The following is a 22451-nucleotide window of genomic DNA, read 5'->3' as shown; positions in this document are numbered from 1 at the left end:
GAACGATTTGTTGGCCCAGGTGAGTTGTTGGCCAATGAAAGTTAGTCTCTAATGCCATTACCTCAGTGCAATTGAATCGTTTGAAGCCATCGATTACATCGGCACAGCAGCAAAGGTGCGGGCACACGATGAATAAATGAATGAATTAGCCGTGTAGAACGTGGCATGTGGCATGTGGCTGGCCGAGAGCCACTGATGACTGGGAATGACGTGCGGGTTTGGGTCATTCAATGTTGGCAGAAGGTGCTTCCTAAATGGCCAATAGAAGTGCAAGTCACTCCTCGTTAGGGCACACTCTACTGCGCTGAAACAGATGTGGCCAAGTAAATGGACAACCCGGAACAGTCCTAGATTAAAATCTCTACTAAGCCACCCACAATCTGCTGAAACTAGATACAATACACGAAAAAAGAAGTCTCAGTTTATTATCATTCTTATAAATTAAAACACATTCTATTAGAGTTTATTATATTGAGCTTACTTGTCATATTGTCTGTTTTCATATTTAAGTCACGCTTTTTAAGAAAGCAAAGTGTTACTGAAACATTTTTAGCACATTTTTCCTTGTGCATTCTTAATTAAGCCAGTGATATTAAGAGTTTTCTGCAAAGCAGCAGCTGATGCAAAATCAGAAGCAACGAGGGCTCAGTGGACGAAAATGAAAACCTAGATCTTTTGCGAACCGAAGACCTCACGTTCCATGCCTGGCTGCCCTGCGAAATGTCAACAGCAGGTAATGCGTCCTTAGTGCTTCCTGTTTATGCCGCAAAAGTCTTTCCCGGCAACCCCTTCCAGTTCCTCCCCTCCACTCCGACTTTTTGCCACAACTTTCGACTTGCCATCTGTCTCTGCCGGGAGCTCCTTGATGGCTTGTCTCGTCGCAATTTCCATTTCCTTTGTTGCAGAGGAATCCCGAGCTGAGAAATTGGACTGTGCGAATGATATGTGGCTGATAAGCATATGTAGATAGGAGACCTGGCTGAAAAAGCCATTTGTTTTGCGGCAGGAGCTTCGCCCCGGGGAGAAAGTGATTATGCGACGGGACAAGGAACTCATAACTCAGGGAAAGTGCTCTTTAAGAGCTGTCCACAAAAGTAGACATAAACATAAAGGAATATTGCTGAATCGTAACTTTTCCGCTGCGGCTGGCCGATAACTGTTTCTGATTCTGTATTGACAGCTATCAGGCAAACAAAACCCCGGGAATGCAGAGAGAAAGGAGAGAAAGGAGAAATAATAAAGGCCATCTCCGATAGGACTTCCACTTATGCTGCCAGCCATGTTTCATGGGGCATGAGCAACAGTTTGTCTGGCCATCAGACATCCACCCACGGAGGCCAAACGCTCCACGCTCCACGCTCTACGCTCCTTTTATAATCTTTTAAGGGCCGCTGTCTGTCGCGTCTTTTGTCTATTTGCCGCTGCCATTGGCTTTGTTTATTTTCACAAGAGTGCCGAGTCCAAGTCCAAGTCCAAGTCCAAGACCAAGTCTCTTGCCCCCAAACAAAGCACTTGAGCTTAAAGACCCGGGCCAGCAGGAATAGTTCTTCTCTTTCTGTGAGCGGCGCAATCAGAATAATTGCATTCCATATATCTTGGCGGCGGCTTAAAGCTGCGATGCTTGCCATCATTTGTTCGCGTTTGGACAGCATTGGTTCTCTGCCAATTTCCCAGTCGTTCATCCTCTGAATTGGCGGCCAAGTTAAGCAGTAATGAACGCAATGTTCAGTGACTCTAAATCACTCTAGCATATGTAGTGCAATATATTTTGCCAAGGAAGCACAAATTTACTTGCCCCGCCATTACTTAAAATTCCAATTCACTCGGAGTTCTGGTAGTGGGTGAGCTTCACACAAGATCCCATTTGAAGCAGGAAATTTTTAGAGCAGCAGTAAAAACTGTCTTTTGCAGAAACGTATCCTCTAATGGTTCTTTTCGGTGCGACGTTTTACTGCCATCCATGACTTCCGCTTTCAGGCACTCGTGCAATGCCAGATGCATTTAATTTAATTAAACAAGCTCCCCGAGGGCTGCGTAATTCGCACAGACTTTTTGGTAGAACGCATCGGATAAATAACATTTAAATGCAATCATCTTCTATGGCTGAGATTTGCAGTGCTGCTCTGACAGATGGCTAGATGCGCTGGAGATGGCTTTTCCGCGCAGTGTTTGCCCAGATTTATGCAATGCTATTTTCCGGCGAACAAGACGCGGGGGAAGGAAGTGATATAAATACGAGATATGGTTATGGACCGCTCATGCATGGATTGTAATGAAACTTTGCGATTACCATTACGGGGCCTCTGGTTTTGACCTTGCATAGAGCGTTGCATGAAAATACTGCGCAGTTCCTCTTGAAGAGCGCGGATGTACTATATGTTTCCCGCCCCTTTGAGCCCCGATTCCCGGGGCTCAGTACTTAATATGAATTATTGATCCGTTCAGGGGTTTTCCCATTTTCCCCCCAAGCCGGGCATCACGTGCCTAGATGGCTGATGAATGGTCGTCTTATATTTATCGGACCTTCGCCAGTCAGACTCCCCAAAGAAATGGGCCCTCATTTGAATTCATTTATTTCTGCTCACAAATGAAACTTTTGCGAGACTTAAACTTTGTAACAGGCTGTAAAATGCCTCCACTTCCTTTATCAAAAAAGTTGAAAATGTGACCAAGGCACACATGTGGCCCACTGCTCAACTTTTGGCCTTCACGTCGCTTATTTGGGTTAAACAAAGGAAGTCGTTATTATTATAAGAAGTTATGATTTCACGCTCCGACGCTTTGGTTTTATAAGCCCAAGGCCCACGTGGCGTATGCTCAATGCATTAAAGTAAATGCCACTTACGTCCTGAAGGTAAATAAATAACACGCAAAGTTTAAGAAACAGGAAAGTTTGAAGCTAATTAGTTGCATGCTTAACACATTAAAGGTATTTTTCAGCAATACTAACGTCTTTTAGCAATTAAATTGAATATTTATAACAACTTAACATTAGCTGATTTACATTAACATTAATGATTACTTTTACCCATAGTTTTCCACATGAGAAAAGAGACCCAAGTCAATAAACGACTCGTGAAAACTTAAGAAACAAAGGAATTCGGCACTAATTAATTAAATGCCCGACGAATTAAATGATTCTGCATTCTTCGGCGAGCTAAACTCCGGCAATTAATTTAAATGATACTCAAAACCAAGGCCCGCCGACTATGTAACCGAAGTTTGTCTTGGCCAAAAGCCGCAGGCCATCGGTTTGAGCCAATGGCACGTGCCCCGTCTTGAGCCATCTCTTGGCCCGCCCAAAACCGAACCACAATGGACAATTACTGTCTCATCTGGGCGGACTCCGCTCCGAGTCGGAATCTGGCGGTGGCAGCTGGCACAAAAATTAATTAGCTGCCCAACTTAACCGAAGCCGAAGAGTTCAGGTCCCCACACAATGGACTCGACGGGATTTCTAACAGGGATTGGGATTGGAATTGGGATTGGGATTGGGATTGGGATTGAAGTACATGGCAGCGACTCTTGACTCTGACATTCCTTGATGGGCAAGTCAACTGTTTGGCGCCGCAATTCACGGCCTTCTGCTTTGGCTAAATGTGTCAACAATTCGAATGGCAATTAAAGACAGCGGGCAAGTGCATAAATTGAGTCGCATTATGGCCTCGGCAGCTGCGGAAATCTAGCACATGCGGCTAATTGCTGCGAGCTGTTAACCCTCCGACTGTCCATAAGTTGAAAGTTTTATGTGCTTTGTCTCATATTGACATGACTGGTGGTTTTGGAAAGGCTTGCGCCGCAATTTCCTTGAGGGAAATTAGAAAACTTTGCGCTATCTGGACCGCTATTCGCCGGGTTTTGTTTGCTACTTTTTCGACTGTGCAAATATTTTCGCAAGACAACCTTTTGTTCATTGTTTGCCGCTGGTCTTTCTTCTCTAGTTGACTTTTATTTATTGTGGGCCATAAAAAAGCAGCAAGCAGCAAGCAGCGAGCAAAGTTAAAAGAAACCCGAAAAGAATCTAGCGCAAAATGCTAAATATTTTTGTATACATTTGTTTGAGGTTTACTTTATGTTTGTTTCCTCCATGGTGGCTTGTTTTTCCCGTATTTTTCCCGAAAATTCAAATTTTATGCTCACAACACTTTTTACGACTTTACCGCATTGGTACAAACAATGTTTGTTGTCCCATTCCCGTTTTATTGTTCACTTGTTCATTGACAACATCCGAGCACACATATATTATTTCTTTCTTGAGAGTAACTTTCCCAGGTTTTCCTTGATGTTGACCAAAGTGCTCCCCAGTTGCCAGTTGAGTCTGGTTGGTGTACTGCACTTTTGGGCCGCATTGATCTTAAAAAATGTTTGATAATTTATGGCCAAATGGGAGGCACAAGTTTGCTAAAAAATGCATATGTTGAAGAAAGTTCGAAAAGTTGTTAGTCTCTTTTGATGGGAGTTAAACAGTCTGCAAAACTTCAATTAATTGCTAAAGTTTTTCAAGAGAAGAATGTGGGAAAGATTCATCTTTTAATAGTTTGGAAACTACACAGAAAATTTTTATGCACTTTCTAGGAACACACAATTTATATTTATTTAACTTTTCTAATAGTTTGTATGTATTTTCTACAATAATATATTTTCTGAAAAAGTAAAATAAGTAAATATTTTTAATAAACTTTTTTTTCGATATTAAAACCAAAAATGACCCCCAGTTTTTTAGTGTTCACTTTAGGGGTTTCTAGTTGAACATAAATACCCATAAACTCAGCTCGTGCAAAAGTTTCCCCGAGACTCATATTTCTTTTTAGCCAAATGTCCACTCCACTCATTTAAACCGAATTTAAATTCCCACTGAGCATCCTTTTCTTAATCTTTTGGGCAGCGTTTTCTTTGTACTTTATCCACTTATTATTGGGCTACCTACATCAATCAAATGGTACAAACCCAGCAGATTACACTAAATACAATTTGCAGGACATTAGGCACAGTGTCCCCATGGATGTGGCTATTATGCTAATCAGATAAACCTTTTTCGGCCATAAATGAAATATAAGTTGGGCGAACGAGCAGATGCCAGATTCCAAATGCGAATCAAATGGCCAAGAGTTCAGTGACCAGCGGATGAAAGTCGGAAGGTCAACTTACACAACTCTGAAAACGATCGAAACTAATATTTGGGGAATTTCACTGGACCGCATTTAACCGAAAGTAGTTATGATTTTTCATCTTATCGACAAGTGGCACATTTTCCGACGTTTTCGACTTTTTTTTGACCGGTGAAAACTCCGAGACACGTGCGTGCGGCGCCGCTATGGAAAACCAACTGAAAAACTGCGAAAAACTCGAGCGGCATCGGCTCGCGATTTTCCCAGCTCTCGGGAAATCGACGGTCGGCTTTTCCTGCGCGCCTGTCGAAAGTGTTGCCAGCTTTCTGGCGTCGACGGCGGCAGCGACAGCGGCCAGTCAGCTGTTCGGAAAAGCGAGGGAAGCACGGGGAAAATGCGTTCCACCAGAAGCAACTGGTGTAGCTGGGCGGAAAACAGAGTCCAATTGCCATCCACACCCGCAACAGCTGGACGACTTGTTGAAGTTGCAGACTCTGTGCAAAACAGAGAGGCGGAAAACAATTTCATCAAAACAGAGAGAGGGGGAAAATCTAATTTTCCACTCTCCTTTGCAGAAGTTGCTGTCTTTTCCGTTTGCGTTTGCTGACTTTTCAGTGGATCCCATTCGATTTGTTCTTATGAATGAAAAGGTTTTCGTTCGACTTTCAGCCCGCCAAAAATTTATTTATGTCAAAACTTTTTGCTGGTCAAATTTATGGAACATCAGGCCGTCCATATGCCAGTTAACCCTTTTTTCGGGACCCCTCGGCGTATGGGTAATAAATCATCGAATGAAATGATAAACTGCTAGCCTGCCTGCCCACCCCCCACATTTTCTCACTTTCCCAACTACAACGGCCTTTTAATAGACCGGGTTGCGAGTGTGTTTAAAATCCCCTTCGAGTGCTCGTAAAACGTTCGTTTATCTTATATGGGACTGGTATTTATTTACTTTTATATTCGTATTCGGATTCTATTTTGCGCATTGCCAACTGCTTCATGTTAGATTTATGTGCGGATCTATTCGGCGAAATTTATGTTTGCATTTCAATTTACTTCCTCCCAGGAACTCACTGTCTGTTTCTGTCTGTTTTTAATAGCATATGTTGATTAAATCTAGCTGTTTATGACGTGGTTTATTTTAGATTTCTTTGGGATTTTAAAAAAGAATCGGTTGTAAGATAGATTGAATATAAAATCACATAGTTAATTTGGCTTACATTGTACTGTAATACTGTATCACTAAAAGATTGCATTACTTTAATAAGTATTATTAGGTATAAAGTCAACCAGGAAATTATTAGCGCTTTTCCCAATACATCCCCGTCATGTTTGGCTTCAGTTTGAAAAGGTTTCTGATTGACGAGCCCCGAGGGGCGGCATTAACTCCCCTCCCTCCCGAGTGAAAACACAGATTTCCCTTTTTCAAATCATCCTTCAATTTGTGTCACATTTCGAACCGATTTCGACGTTCCGAGCTTAAAACTCACACTCTTTTGATTTTTGCGGAGGAACGGGCCAAAGGCGAGGATCTCAATTATGAGAGCCTAAGTGTGCCGTTAAAACCAAATCGATAATTTTCCGTTTTCCCAGCATGCAGGGCACACGGAATGCCGAGCGTTGACAATGTGAAATGCCGGCATGGGCATGGGGAGGAGATCCATTAGATATGCGAGGACTCACCCGGAATCACACGCGCCAAGGCTCCTGGTACTCACATATCCGCATAGCCATGAATTTCGAAATGACATTCAATAAGCAGTCGAGATGTTCAATTATTTTTCAATTGCATCGATTTGCCGGCGACCCACAAAAGAAATTTGATTATACTCGAGGCCTCAAAAGGGACCAATAAACAGGGAAAAATGTTTCCTGTTTTTCGGTAGCCACTATTTGTGTCAATAGGCATATGACATGTATACGTAAGCATAAATTATAATAATCTAGGGGGTTGGCCTTGGCAATAGACTTGCTTTAAATGAAGTCAGAAAATATGTAAATGCGCTGTCAAAGATATTTAAAATTATTCTCGTTTTCCCCTGTGCATAATTCGGGGTTTCTTGTTGATTTTCCTCCCAGCACGTGACGCATTCAAAATAAGCCTGGGCGGAAGTCGTTTGGCACCCATTTTCGGGCCTGTGTTTCGGCCCGAGTTTGGGCCCCGTCGCACTTACCCACATGCCAGGGGCGTGTATCTAAACCAGTTAGCTACTTTGCATTAAAGCTCGCCCCGGGAGGATCGTTGAGTGGCCAACTATATCCGATAGCACTCAGACGTCGCCCATCCTGTCCACTGTCGCTCAGTTGAGTTGAGATGAAGATGGAGACGCTTTGCGTTGGCGTGTTAACGGAAAATGAATGCCTGGCCGAGGGAATTTTGGGGAAAATGGCAGAGAGGGGGGAGGGAGGATTGGGGAGGTGGACAACAGGAAATGCTGACTTGACAGGGACGGAACCCGGAAAGCTTCCGCTGCCATGGCATCCCAACCACAGACAAAGATTTCGTGGTGGGCAGCTTTCGCAGGCCCTGTGGCGATAATCCCTCAATCCACATGGAAATGCGAAAAAGGCCGGAGGAGTGAGGAGGTCTTACACCAGAAGAAAAACACATGAGAGAAATAACATGTTGTTATAAGAACTCAACTTTGGTAGAAGTGAGAACTACTGTTGGGCTATTTTAGTTATAACTTGGCCAAAAATAGACTCACAGACAAAAGGAGCATATTTTTGGTCAGCTAAAGAGCCCAGCTAACGACCCCTATAACCTTTTTAAAAATTTAGAAAAATTAATTTTAGGCCAATTTTTGCATTTTTTGTAACATCATCATTTTTTGCAAAAAAAGGGCAAATTTCAACATTTTCAGGTGTGGATACCAACGGATTTGAAATTTTATTACGAATTCAACGATGTATGCCATTCCACATTTGGAAGAGTACTTCCTGAGATATTGCAATAAAACTGGGTTGCAAACAGCAAAAAATTGTATGACCAGTATTTTTGAGAATAATTTTTTTCAGTGAGCATTTCAGACAGATACAGCAGCACCTTGGGCAACACAAACTATCTACTGAAATCGCTTTAAAGCTCCTTTCGATGGCACAGCTGCCTTCGAACGTTGTTGATATTTTGTTAACAGATTTATTTGCGCAACGTGTTCACGCTTTCATTTGCAATTTTCCACTAGAGCCCGACGTCGTCGGTTTTCTCGCATTTCGATTAACCGTAAAAGTGGTGCCTCGGATGTTTTGTCCAATTCAGGCAGAGGCGCACAAAAGAAATCAAAGCATTCGAGGAAGCTGCCATTCCCTGTCAAACCCACTTCAAGTGGGCGCCAAACAGTAGTGTCCTCCTGCTCCTCGGGGGCCCGGGGTCCTTTGTATTCGAGGCGGTGGGGCACTTTGACAGTCCCTAGTCACTCAGTTAGTTTGGGTGGCGCCAAAGGAACTCGGCGCTGTCAATCTTGTGCGGATTGAAGTTGATTTATCCAGGCGAAGGCTTTAAAGTGGCTTTAGACATCACAGAAATGTCCGCAAACTCAATGAAAATTTTATTTCGACAAGCTTAACTTGTGTTGCCGGAGCAATTGTAGTGTGAAAATTAAAGGGACGCCCTGAAGTTGAGTTACTTCAGGGTTTTCCACTCGGTTGGTTGCGCTTGAATTCCCTGGAAACTGCTTGAAAAATTACAAAACAATTACAATAGCTTTCCAGGCATAATTAAATTATATCCCGGGTTTTTGCGAGCTTACATGACTTCGGGTTGGAGAAACCTGTGCAGCGGAAAATCGTTTGTCACTGCTGTCGGGAATGATGTTTTCGTTCCTGACGTTCCTTTGACTGCCTTGATGCCGCTTTTGCATCATTCGGTTTTGTTTTTGACACAGAAGGCATCAAAACTGTCTGTCTGCGGGCTTCGGTTATCTTCTCTTGGGTTTTCAGCAAATATATTTATTGCGTTTTTTCGTCACATCAAAGGGCATAATTTGCGAATGGCTTTTCTGTCGTTGAACCCAGAGAAATGAATGAGTTTTAAAGTTGATTTCAAGTTAAAGACCCAAATGTCATTTCCACATCACCACGGTTATTTTTGAGAGCTTTCGGAGTTTCAACTCAAACCCAATTACCACATTTACTTTTTGTGTAAGGGAACCCTTTTTCGTATTGTTTTCCATTTTACCCTTCTTATATTTTCGACCCCACCAACAAAAGTCCATTCCCAACATCCTGTTGTAAAAACAAAGTAGTCGACTTCTTTTAATGTTCCGTTTATGCCAGACGGTTTATAAACCTGATTATATATGTGGGTATCACTGTATTTGCTCCTTTTTGTGTTCTTATTTTAATTCCGGTTTCCTTTCATTCGATTCAGTGAAGGTCTGTGGAAGTCAAAACTTAAAAAGAAGTCTTCTCTTTCCTTTCGACCCAATTAGCCACGATTATTATTACTAAGAAAACCCTTTTGCCTCATTGTTTTCTGTTTTCGACTTTCCGCTTTTTGGTTTGCTTATCAACTAAAATGATTGGCATTCAAAATTTATATAGATTTAAATCAGATATGAAAAAATAGATACTCTTAAAAGGTTTTTTTTATTTATATCAGAATTATTTGTTTTTGTACAGCATTAAACGAGAACGTTCTGTTTGTTATAACCAAACTTTTTTTCGTCGAAGCTCCATGCTTAATTTAGCTTTTGACCAGCCCCCGCTTTTTTTCTTTTTTGGGGCTATGATATAAACTTTTGCTCAACTCGTTTGTGGGCAAAACGCCCACGTTCTCGCATTTGTAAATCAAGGGTGAGGAGACAAGTTTATCATGGCCTTTTCGGTGGCAGCTGCTCCCACTCCCAGGAAACGCACAAGGGATTGAAGTTTATTCGAGTGACTTTTATTCCGTTTGGTACTCGGCATTTTCGGAGCCCAGTTGTGTGGCTCTGGCACATTTATTGCAGCGTGATCCACTCCAGACTGCGAGTGGGCGTAATTAACACGCAAACGAAGCCATAACGCCGCCCCGGGGGCAAAGGTCACTGGCGAAGCCCATAGACAAGGGCTGCTGATTAATTGATTACGGAAGCCACTGCAAGGGATGCCGTGCAATTTATCAGCCAACTCCCAATTAACACTTTCCTCCGTAATTTCCACGCCCAACGTCTCCAGGTGGCGAAGTTGGTTTCCACTTCGCGGGAAAGCGGAGAGGAGCTATGAAGGGGGCAATGCAATCAGGGCAAGTGAGTGCTTAAACACGAGGACAACCAATTAGCCAAATGAATACCTCTGTTTTCCTTAACACAGCGAAAAGAGCGAGAAAGATTAAAAATTCCCAGGGAAGGAGTTACAATTGAAGTAATTGAATTCCATGTTTAATTGGTGTGTAATCCAAATTCAATTATTTTTATGCTTTCCTAATAAAATGCATTTAAAATTCTTAAACATCATTGGGTAACAGTATCATTAAAGTAACTGATTTGGTTGATGTAGTTAAAAAAATAAAAAAAAATAGTAGTGCAACTGAAAAGCCTTTTCAACCAATCCCTGAAAAAATGTCATACCATATTCCCTTGACAGTGAGCCCCAAATATATACTCCGCTTTTTGTGTAAAAAAAGAAACGTTTATTTGCTTAGCTTATATAACAAGGGTGACCAAAGTCGTTAGTTTATGTACAAAATACCAATAGCAAAACCGAACTGCACTCGAGAGTTAAAAAAAGAGACCGATTCGCGGTTATTGCCAATCTAACTTTCAGTTTTTATCGGGCTGTACTGGATGATATTGATGGGTGGGAGTGGGTGCGAGGGCCTTGTTACCAGCAGCCCTGCATCAGACCCAACTGCTGGATGGCCCCGCAACCGACGCGGTTCTGCATGTAGTCGGGGAAGTTGCTCTGCAGGACCCGCATCGTGTTCCTCTTGTAATCGGGCACCGCGTGGGTCACCAGCTGGCAGGTCTGGCTGCGGTACACCGGCTTGAAGTTGGCCTCCGCGAACGTGGAGTTCGTGTCCCAGCGGTACACCTCCGCGTCGCCCTCGTTCCGGAAGAAGATCGCCGAGCCGTTGTCCGTGCCGATTATGACCATGCGACTGGGTTTCTTGCCCAGATCTGGAATTATTTAATAATTTAATAACATGAAGTAGAATTATATTAGGTTAAATTAAACTAACTATCTTTATCCCGAGTAGATGTATGTAATTATGATATCATAAAAATCAAACTCACCCAAGATGCGTCCGTCGGCCAGTCCACTGCGCAGATACTCCGACTTCAGGGAGAACAGCTTGCTGGTGCTCAGGTAGGTGAAGTAGAGCTCCGTGGAGCCGCAGTCCCTGCGGATGAGGGCAATGTAGAGCACGTCCCTCGATCGACAGCCGGCGGTGACGGCCTTGGGCAGCACCACCCTGAATCCGCGATCCGCCTGGAGGTTGTATACGATTATGGCCCTGTTGGCGGCATCACTGACGTACACGAAGCAGCCGCCATCGGGGGCGTAGTCCACCACCAGGTACTGGAGGCGGGAACTGCTGGAGGTGAGGCCCTCCAGGGAGACGGTCTTCAGCACCTTGCCGGTCTTCACCGACATGGCCACCACCTTGGGCGGGCACTTCCGCACCGGGGTCTCCAGGGTGTTCACAATGCCCGTGTCCAGGACCCAGAGCACCTCGTTCTGGTCGACCATCAGGTCCACCACGGACTGCAGGGCCTTGCAGTTGCCCTCCTCCTGGAGGTCCCAGCAGGGATAGGGCTTGAAGGTGGTGGAGCAGGTGCCCGGCTTCACCGTGGTCTTGACCAGCGTGGCGGGCACTCCCTTTCGGTAGCGCGGCAGAGCCAAGTAGATGGTGTCTCCGATGAGCTGGGCCCGCGTGGCGATCACGTTCTTGGGAATGAACTTGCCGGAGCTCTTGAAGAGCGACTTGGTGCTGGCGCAGGGGAACTCGAACTGACCCCCAGTCCACTGGATGGGCTGCGAGTCGGAGTAGGCTCGGTCCGGAGTCCACAGTCCGTACTTTGTGCCCTGCGAACCAGACAACTCCGCCAGGCAAAGGCCAAGGATCACGGCCAAGAGCAGTCTCATCTCGAAAACAGTTGGTTTTGGTCTGGCCACGACGTTTGCGTTCTGTACGAGTGGCAAATTAAAAGAGTGGCGTGCTTTTATAACCAACAGACCCATCCAATCTGAACAGAAACCGGCAACGTGCCTCGCGACCAATTCTCAATTTTCAAACTGATTTTTTGCCGGCCAAAGAACCTTGACCAAAGTTGACCAACAAAAAGCTATAACACTTATGGCTCAAAAAGTAATTGAATTGCATGTTAAATTGAAGCAATTCGATCTGAACTCAATTACTCGTGAACCTTTATAAAGGTATTTATATAAGATACCTAGACATTGTTGAACAACATCTATTAGTAATTTCTCATATAACCATTTGGCTCGCAGGGAAGCCCCAGAAGTTTTCCATCGAAGGTTAAGGGTCAAGGAAATGGAGGACTTTCTGCCTTCCTGAGAAACTACAAACGCCGCTGCAATTAGTGCAACCAATCGAGAAGGGAACTCCTACAAGTGTCTCCAGATTGCCAGTGATATTTTTAGCAAATTAATTGCCATTAACAAAAGTGTCCTCAGACTGCTGTTCCGATGGTCGAGCAACAGCTTGGCGAAAGCAAAGTGATTGAATGAGTGACAGAAAATCTCTGCATCTCGGGATTTCCCTGCAGAATCGCTCGGCCATTTCCATCGGCGTAATTGCCCCTAAATAGGCTAAGGCCCTCGATATGGGTAGACAACCGGGATCGCCCCAAGCCAAGTCCAACGTGTGTGGCATGTTAAATTGTGAGCCGAAACCCGCATTCCGGGTGACTTTTCCCCCGCCCAGCGGAATGATTTATACGAGACATGGAGCACAAAAAATTGATGACAAGCATTTCCGGGCTACTCATCTGACATAATTTATGTAAACACTCACCTCCAGCCAGAAAAAGTTCGGGGGAGATAAGAGACAGCCGGGCGACTGGCGACTGACCCCCATTAGAGGGGAGAAAACAGCCCGTCCCCGGGAAAATCCTGCCCATATTCCGCCGCAGGCCATTTTCCACACATTACATTGACAGTTCTTTTTATTGCCCGTTTAACGAGGCGTATGCGTCATGGGGAAAAGCCGAGGTTTGTGTGCGACTTCTTTAAAGCGGGCTCGCCGTTTCCCGCTTTTCCGAACGAAAAGTTTACCTTTCTGTATGTGCGTGCCAATAAAAACCCAATTGAAAACGCAAATAAGCCAATAATTTGTCGGGCTTTACTTTGTCCCGCAGCTGCGGAAAAAAAGTGCAAAAAGAATTGTCTGTGGTCACGTTTGATTTGCTTTGGTAAATGGGCCGACTGCTGCTGCTTTTTGCTGAGGAAAGCGATTTTCTTTTTTTCCGGGAATCTCACATAAATTAAAAACAAAACTTTCAAACTTATTTCCAGGGATGGTAAGAACTTGCTACATACCATAAAACTTCGTTCCAATATATCAACCTTTTATGAACAACAAAAAATAAATTAAGTTCCAGCTCATTTAAAATGATTTCCATAGCAGATGCTAATTTAGACAAAGGCTTTCAACGAAACCATTTGATTCCCATTTAAATCAGCGGCTTATAGTTGCAATACAGGGTATTAAAAAGTCATCAGACAGGGATCCAACCTAATCTCCCCGCACATCTCACTGGTCGCCTAATTTATGTGCTTTGCTTTCACTTTGCTGGCTTTCTTTCGTCGGCCAAGTTTTGTTTACGTCTGCTTAAAGTTGTCCACTGTGGTTCTTAACCTTTTGCACAGCCCAAATGGTTTGATGAATTGCCATAAATTAGTGCCTTTATCCGGTGGCTCATCGCTGTTTAATTGTTTTGAAATAATTTAATTCATTTCGTCGGTTGGTTTCATTCCTGACTTGCCGACAAATTGATATCGGCAGCTATCTGCTCATCGATGCGCATATTGAAAATTGAATTTTTTCTCGCAAAATGAAATCAATGAAACATTTTAAATTCCTCATTTATACGCATCTGCCAAAAAAATAACAAAAATTGGAGTGGCGAATGAGAATATACTCTCTAATAATATTAAATAATGTAAAGAGCTAGAATAAAATCCTATTACTACTTTTTTAATTCTCTTATTTAATGGCGTAGTTATTTTTATCGTATTTATACCTATAGAGTGTTTAAATCTCAGTCTTGCGGCTGATTGATTCCCCATTTTGATGTTTTTGATTTTATTTATGCTGGAGCCCATAAATATTTATCTACAGCTCAGTCCGTGCAGATTCCAGTGACTGACAATCCGCCCACATATCGCACATCAGGCAGCTTTGGGGCATGTGTGCGCTATAAATTCGGGGATTATGATCGGGGGAGGGGCGACCAACCAACCAATGGCAGTTTATTAAAATGGATTTCGCACAAATTCAATCTGCATGTAATTTGGCCTTATCGACAGTCCGGCCGTGACTCATTCCGCCATGCGGAAGCCAAGTCGGAGCCTCGACAAAAGGGTTAACTCGGCTTATGAAAATGTTGACCAGCCGCTGGCCTTTCTCGCTCCGCTTTAAGCAGATTTAAGCTTGCGATTTAATGGAAGCCGAGTGCTGGGCATAATTCGCTGCACGTGCTGCTCCCTCAGCCCCAAAAAAAGAGACAGGACAAACAAAGGACTCTGCAGCTGGACACCGAGTCCTCCGCCAACGCGAATGTGTCAAAGCATTTTTTATTTGTTATTATTCGATGCGTGGGCTCCTCACGAGTTCGTTGCCCGTGTCTGGCGGACTCACCTTAATGTAATCCCCCTAAAAAGCTCCTAAATCCACAGGCCGGGATAAGAAGCCAATAAAAAAAGATGGACAAAAATTTGGTTCCAGGGGGCACCCGGATTTGAACCGGGGACCTCTCGATCTGCAGTCGAATGCTCTACCCCTGAGCTATACCCCCAACTGGGATTCCACGGAGCTCGGAGCTGTGCATAAGCCCAGAAACTGAGATAAAATTTTGCATTCGCCTTCGCATTTATCTCAAAATAGAAGTGAAATCAATTTAAGACAGATTGTTTATGAATTTTGCGCGAAACTCTTTGTGTGAGTCACCGGGTTGCTCTGTCCCATCGATTCTCCGGTAACTTGCAATCTTATCTGCGAAATGGGTTCCCCTTTCCGCCAACTTTCTCTTTCAACCCCAAACACTGATAACTGCAAGCGGGCTGACAGATGTTTTTGTCAGCCACAAAATAACTGGTAACACAAACCGAGTAACCGAAACTTTCTCGCTCGCAGATACAGGTCACCGACGTTGGCATCGATATTGAACTTTTGGGCCACTTTGGCAACTGTTTCGCCTGACCCCTGACCTTTGCCGGTCAAAGGGTAGGAACAAGGGTTTCCATCGGTTGCACAAGTGATCGATAAGTGACAGGAACTGGATTTAGTGCTTAACCCATTTTATTCAATAAGGTAACGGAGAAAGCTATAAAATATTTAACATTATGCCAAACAGTGTCTAAAGCCAAAGTAGTTTTTTTTTTTAAAGAAAAATAATAGTATAAGCTCCAAGATAGTATTTGAATCTCGTGTGCAATCTTTTTGGTTTTTATGCATCGAATGGGTTAAATTGAAAACATATTTCCGCGTGGATTTCCGCATTGCTTAGAAACGAGTGGAGAAGAGGTCTTAGAGGTCTGTCCGATTTCCGGCGAGAGCCAGACGTGCTGGCTGGGTGGTAACAATTCCAGACAGACACTTGTTTTCCCGTGTTTACCATCTAACGACCTTGCGACTGCAACACGCTCCGACTGGCATGCTGCACGAACGGGGGCTTTTATATTTAAATGCGAGTCTGGCCGCCGTTCAGACAGTTTTATGTTCTGGCCAAACGTGGCTCTCGAGTGCTGAGTTTCCGAGTTCCCAACTGAACACGAAGGAGCCGTAAAATGTCGCAGCTGCCATTGCTGCTGCTTGTGGTTTCTGCATCCGTGGCCCTGGGAGCATACAGTTCCTCCACTGACGAGTCCGGGTCGGCGGACGCCTCCAACGCGATTGGGGCAACCAAGTGCGACAAGAACCCGCTGAGCGAACTCACCTTCCAGCTGAGTGGGAGCAGCCTCCTCTGGCCCTGCGAGTCCACCAAGAACATTTACGTGCAGTCCGGCAGATATGTTCCCCGGAATGTGATCGTGACCAGGGCCCAGCTGCAGAAGGACTCGGCTTTCGTGGCCCTGCCCAGGTACAAGCAGGGCGTGCCCTTCACCCTCGGCAAGGTCAACCTGAAGAAGGGCGAGTGCCTTACTAAGATCGCCCCGTATCCTTGCTGGGCCATCCAGGAGGAGGGCAACTGCCAGGCCCTCCAATCCGTCGTGGACATCGCAGTCGATCCGAATGTGAGTGCAATTAACGCCGATATTGTTTCTGTTTTTTTTTTTTTGGGTGCAAAAAAGTTGCAATTTCAGCCTTTAATTACGGATGGCTGTGTTTTTGGTAGCCTCTTCATGGCCAGCAATCTCGATTTAAACGCTTTTTTCATATTTGTATGGTTCGCATGAAGGGGTAGCTCAGTCATTTATTTTATAAAATTCGGAAAAACATAAAAATATTTTTAAATTTATGCAGTGCAGTTTTTGGTTAGGCAATTCGTACCCACAAATCCAAAACAAAATTACTATTAAATACACAGAGTATGGCTATACGATATCACTCGACAATCAACCTTCTGCAGTTCCATCTTTTTAACAACCCATCCTCGCTGTCGACCAAAAATTGCTTTTTTAATCAAATAAACAGAGGCGGGAAAAAAGAGCTCCAAATAAAATTCATGACTGGCAATTGGCGCCGCCAACCGAAGAGAAAGAATGAACGGATAAACGGGTGAAAAAGTGGTTACGTAAATGGAATATTATAGGAGGGAAAACCCTGCAGCTGAAAAGTGTCATGTAAATGCAGTGAAGAGTTGCGAGAAATAATTTAAGCGTCAAAGGAAATGCCTGTCGCAGGCGATTCGACAATGTTTTGTGTGTTTTGATTGCAATTTAATACTCCGAAGCTTAAATGCCTGTCAGCTTTAATTAAAGTCTAGTACACAAATCACAAATAGAACAGTGAAATGTTCTTTGTTGAACAGCCAGTGATATCAGCAAATATTTACATGTTTGCATATTCAGAAACAGAAATGACCTACTTGCTATTCCCAGCATATCTGCAATTTAATAATTTTGCTTGATTATTGGAGACGTCAATCCGTTTTCATTTAAATGCCATTCTCGTTTAGCTGCATTTATGCAAATCATTTCTTCATTTTATTTACACAAAAGTCAACATAACAATAACAAACAGCGCAACTGAGTTTATTTGTTTGCACAATTTTCCATTCAGTGCGCTCGCAGATATTCATTTTATTGCTACGAGTGTTGAATTTTGAACTCCGGCATCGTTTCAATTAACAGTCGGCAAATAAAAGCATCGAAAACAATGAATACAAACCGCAATTGATGGCGATTATTAATTGTTTTTACACAGGGACTTCTTTGGGCCTTGGACGTGGGCATTGTCAACACCCTGGAGCAGCCCATCCGCCGGTGCGGCCCCAAGATTGTGGCCATAAACACGGCCAACAACAAGGTGGTCAAGAGCATCGATCTGAGTGACCTGGTCACCTCTGAGAGCCGCCTGCAGTTCATTGTGGTCGACTACTCCAAGGACAATAAGCCATTCGTGTGAGTTCTGGCACCTATTCTACTTTACGTTTGTTTATGCTCCGGTTGGAAAAGAGTAATGGGGCATTAGTCGTTAAAGAGCAAATATTTTAATTCATTTATATAATTTAAAGATTATTTTGCATGCACTTTAAAAGTAATTAAACACATAAATGTAAAAAACTTTACGTTTATCTTTAAAACTCATAACGGCAATTGTAAGCTTAACTTTTCCTATCTAATCATTTACCCAAAGAAAGTGTTCAATCAAAATTAAAGGTTCCACTCACGTTCAAACAAATGTTTGACAAAAAAAAATTAAAAGAAGAATGAACAAGTTTGCTAAGCCATATCTTATCGAGCTTTTCCGTTCTCAGAAATGTATCTCCTACTAACCAACTGAAATCAAATTAGCAACACCAGGCTTAATATTTTTAACCACTATTTGCCTCTTTCGAAACCACAGCTATGTGGCTGACGCCGGAGCCCGGAGCATCCTGGTGTACGACCTCACCGGCAACAAGTCGTACCGCATCGTCCTGCCGAAGGCGACGGCCCCCACGAGCGACGTCCTGTACGTGGCGCTCACCTCCAAGCCGGACGGCACCTCCACGCTCTTCTTCAGCTACCTGAGCTCGCCGCGACTGTACTCGATCAAGGGCGAGTACCTGCGCGTGGGCCAGGGGGCGGGCTCCATCATCGACGTGGGACCCAAGCCGTACGGGAAGCAGGCGGTGCTGCTGGGCGCCGACGGAGGCACCTCGCTCTTCTTCCGCTACAAGGGCGAGAACGACATCTACCTGTGGGACTCGGAGACCTGCTTCAAGGCCGCCAACCTGCAGGAGGTGCAGCGGGGCGGCGACTGCCGCCTCTCCACCCAGGTGCTGCCGGGCCACAAGCGGTTCATGTGGGCGCTGGAGAGCAACTTTCACGACTTCATCGCGGACCGAACCGGCTGCAACGGAGCCTCGATTGTCCTGCATCCCGTGGTGAGGGAGTGCGACGACTGACCTTCTTTTCTGCTTAGGTCTAAGCCTTGAATTGTGTTGTTTTCTTTATAGGGTATCAGTAAAAATGTGAAAGTTTTAAATAGGAAATAGTTCCGGGGATTTATTTGAATTAATGCAATGGTATTTTAGTGGACCCTTCATCAAATATTTTAAATTATTTTATTCCAATTTAAAAGTCTCCTTAACACAAACGTTAAGGGTAGTGCTGTAGTAGTAACCCGATGGGCAAGCTACCTTCTGAATACCTTCATTCACGCAGTAGCAGAAGACACTCAAATCCAGATTGGGGCAGGCAAAAGTGGAGAAATCCATTTCGTCACGGCACAGGTCGCTTTCCCTGAGGCACACCCCCTTCTGAGCATCGAAATAGGAAACCGGTGCGCAGTCATACTTGTGGAGCTCTCCCTCCAGGCAAAAGCAGAAGGCACTCAAGTCCCCACCGCGACACGAAAACACTTCATAGTCCAGCTGGCCCACGCACTCACTGGACTTCGCCTGGCACACCAACTTCTCGGCATTGAAGAAGGTTCCCAGTGGGCAGTCGTAGACCTGCAGCTGGTTCTCGATGCAAATACAGTACTCGTTGTAGGCAGTGGAATTGGGGCAGCTGAGGACCTCGAAGTTCTCGCACTGGTAGATCCTCTCGCTCACGCAGGTCATGATCCTCAGATCGATGTGGAATCCAGAGGGGCAGATGATCCTCTGCTCTTCTCCACCGACGCACTTGCAGTAACCGGTTTCCGTGGATCGGAAAGGACACTCGTATCTGGTCTGATCAACGCACTTGCTAGTATCTCTGACCTGGAGTCCCGAACTCCTGGAATAGCCTTCCGGCATGCAACTGTATCCGCTGAAGACGAATCCCTCGCGGCACTTCATCATCAGTGGATACAGCGAGTTGGAGGTGCTGTTCACGCAGACGTAGAAGTACCGGTTGTCCGCAGGCCATCCACCGACCTGTCCGGATCGATTGCAGGTGTACTGCTCCTCCGTGCACAGATCGCTCTCTCGGGAAAGGACACAGGTCTCGGAGAGCGTGGAGAAGCCAAGTCCGTTGGGGCAGAGGCGCGGAGTGTCCACATTCGAGTCGCTGCACTCGTGGTACTTCCTGCAGTCGTAGGGATCCGGGAAGAGTCCCGCCTGCTGGCAGGTAAATGGTCCCTTCTTGGCCACGCGACACTCCGACTGCCAGGTGCATCCGAAGGTTCCCTCGTCACTGCAGAAGAAATTGTGCTGGGACTGGCAGCCGAGCATCGCAATGGTCTCCCAGTTTCCGGTGGCGTCGCGCATGCAGTAGCCCAGAGTGGTGCAATTCAGGCAGAGGAAGCCGGCCATCCGCACATCCTGGCAAGGATTATCGTCTGCCTTGATTGTTCCTGCTGTTATACTCAGCAGGAGTAGAAGAACACGGAGTATAGAACTCATATCGAAGAATGCTGGATACAGCAAGTGGGAGCCATATTTTATAGCCCCTCTAATCAGCCAGGCAAAATGTCTTCGACTTAATTAAATAGATAAGCCCTAAAATGTCTTAGAAAAAACATCTACAAAATCATTTCGTCAAGTACCTCTTATAATTGCAAGGTAATTAGTAACTTAATCTGTTTCTGTGAACATAGATAAAAGTATACCAATAAGTAAGCATTACTTTTTTTAAATGGTCAACGAGAAACGAGGACGAAGATGGTTCTTCCGAGAACTTGGCATACTGAATTCCTCTACCCTTATCGCGGAGCTGATAATAACTAGAACAGTCTGTGGGATCCCCGAAAAACCCATATCTGTGATACTTTTTGAAGATTGCCAAAAAGAAGCATCGGTCGAAGTTTCCCCCGTGCTTCAGTCCTAAAAAGACCAAGCTTTCGGGCATTTATCAAATACAGAATTAACCAAAAAGTACTTCAAAATAAATTTTTAAGGATCACCGAATTTATATTTGTTGATTTTTTTAAAGAAACCATTACGATAGGCACATAACAACTTGAATAAATAAGAGCCTAATAAGTGATTCGCCCTTTTGATAATTTATTAAGGTTACTCTCTTGAAGAACAAGTAAAGTTAGCAAGTTCCCAGGACGCAGGAGGACAACTCGGGGCGGTAGTAGGTGCCCTCGGGACAATCCATGTGCCGCAGGCTGCCATTCAGGGCCGAGCAGTAGTAGTACTTCCGGCAGTCGTTTCCATCGGCGATCAGCCCCACGTGCTGGCAGGTGCTGGGCATCACGGAGAAGCCGTCATCGTTGGGGTCCACGATGACCTCCGAGTTGTCTTCCGAGTTGGGCGGCAGGACATTCGATCCGCTGCGGCAGACGTAGTCCACGAAGGTCTCCCCGTCGTTGCACCTGTGCAGCGAGGGATAGATGACGATAGTGTCGTTCAGATTCTGGTTCACCGTCGACTTGCACACGTAGAAGATGTTGGGGTTTGTGGGCCAGGGGGCCACGTGTCCGGCGTTGGGGCAGTTGTACTGCCGCTGCAGGCAAACCGAGTCGGTCAGGGTCAGGGTGCACTGACCCGTCCGCGCATCGAAGGCCTTGTCGTTGCCACAGTCCACGGCGGCGGCCACCAAGGTGGCGCCCACAAAGTAGCACATGTGGTACTTCTGGCAGTCGTACGGATCCGGGAAGATGCCCTGCGAGGTGCACTGGAAGTTGCCCTCGATCCCGAACGGGTGGCAGGGACCCGTCTCGTTGGTGCAGCTGCCCAGTCGGGCGTTGCAGTAGTATCCATTTGCCACGTCGCACGACTCCACGGGGATGTTCACCCAGCCATTCGAGTGGCGCACACAGGTGGCCAGCAGCTCGCAGGACTCGCAGATGGGTCCAGGGGTCTGGCGACCCTCGCAGGAGTTCGTTTCCCTCGGCTGGATGCGACGGGTGGTCACGGTGGCTGCCACTAAAGACGCCACTAAGTTGAGCAGTAACTGGAAAACAAGAATTTAATTAACACTTAGTTAATATATATTTTATTTATAAAGCAAAAACCTCTCGTTGGAAAAGTGCTTCAATAAAAGCATGGGTTGGATAACGGATTCTTAACCAACATTGTCTTGGTTTAATTATCAAAAATTTTAATTAAATTGGGATGTTTAAATACTAATGAGTATTATAATTAGCTATTTAAAAATCAAACAAATCATACCAGGCTCACTAGAAGATTCTTTGAGAGCATGATGACGTCTTCGGTTGTGTTTTCCTTTATTCTTAGTAAGTTCAGGTCCAACTCCCACGAGTATTTCCAATTGTCTGATTCCCAACTCCTCTGGTGACAGCAATAAAAGCCCCAAAATAGCAGACTTTAGATAGCGTTTTATATCTTTCGGGTGTCTGTTTGCCTATCTGCTTTCGAAAGTCAATGGGAGTTGGGCAAAGTGGCAATTGCTGCGACGATTCTAATTACAACAACTAGATTGGGATGCCGCAACGATGAGTGAGTAAGCTATATTTACCAATAAAAACGCTAGTCCCATTTAGAGTGGTTTTAAATGGGTAAACACAACGGGATTTTGCTTGATCAAAATATTTAGATTACCCTAAAGTGTTTGGTCGCAAATATTTGACTTTCATTTCTTTCAATTAATACAGTAGAAAAAACGACCCGACTTAAAATTGTGAATGTAAGTTGT

General features: G+C 44.8%; 4 protein-coding genes and 1 non-coding gene across 5 annotated transcripts; 1 reads left to right on the top strand and 4 right to left on the bottom strand.

The window, feature by feature from the left end:
• Positions 1-10696: 10696 nt before the first annotated feature.
• On the bottom strand, positions 10697-12237 carry LOC108100231 (protein yellow). The gene is made up of 2 exons (XM_017204012.2): positions 11324-12237; positions 10697-11206 (listed from the first exon to the last, which is right to left on the bottom strand). The coding sequence occupies exons 1-2, from the start codon at positions 12174-12176 to the stop codon at positions 10911-10913; spliced, it is 1149 nt and encodes a 382-aa protein (XP_017059501.1). The 5' UTR covers positions 12177-12237; the 3' UTR covers positions 10697-10910.
• Positions 12238-14998: 2761 nt separating this feature from the next.
• On the bottom strand, positions 14999-15070 carry Trnac-gca. The gene has a single exon. It is a non-coding gene; the product is annotated as a tRNA-Cys (tRNA).
• Positions 15071-15978: 908 nt separating this feature from the next.
• Positions 15979-18913, top strand: LOC108100099 (major royal jelly protein 1). Its single transcript, XM_017203847.2, has 3 exons — positions 15979-16508; positions 17641-17837; positions 18283-18913. Exons 1-3 carry the CDS (start codon positions 16062-16064, stop codon positions 18824-18826), a joined length of 1188 nt encoding a protein of 395 aa, XP_017059336.1. The 5' UTR covers positions 15979-16061; the 3' UTR covers positions 18827-18913.
• Positions 18914-18985: 72 nt separating this feature from the next.
• On the bottom strand, positions 18986-20251 carry LOC108100089. The gene has a single exon (XM_017203835.2). It carries the CDS (start codon positions 20249-20251, stop codon positions 18986-18988), a length of 1266 nt encoding a protein of 421 aa, XP_017059324.1.
• A 486-nt stretch (positions 20252-20737) lies between these two features.
• Positions 20738-22091, bottom strand: LOC108099214. Its single transcript, XM_017202597.1, has 2 exons — positions 21968-22091; positions 20738-21749 (listed from the first exon to the last, which is right to left on the bottom strand). Exons 1-2 carry the CDS (start codon positions 21995-21997, stop codon positions 20886-20888), a joined length of 894 nt encoding a protein of 297 aa, XP_017058086.1. The 5' UTR covers positions 21998-22091; the 3' UTR covers positions 20738-20885.
• Between the last annotated feature and the right edge of the window lie 360 nt (positions 22092-22451).

The sequence above is a fragment of the Drosophila ficusphila genome, unplaced genomic scaffold (assembly GCF_018152265.1).
Source record: "Drosophila ficusphila isolate 14025-0441.05 unplaced genomic scaffold, ASM1815226v1 contig_286, whole genome shotgun sequence".
NCBI lineage: Eukaryota > Metazoa > Arthropoda > Insecta > Diptera > Drosophilidae > Drosophila > Drosophila ficusphila.
The sequence above is the reverse complement of the archived record's forward strand: the minus strand, read 5'-3'. Positions and strand labels throughout refer to the sequence as shown.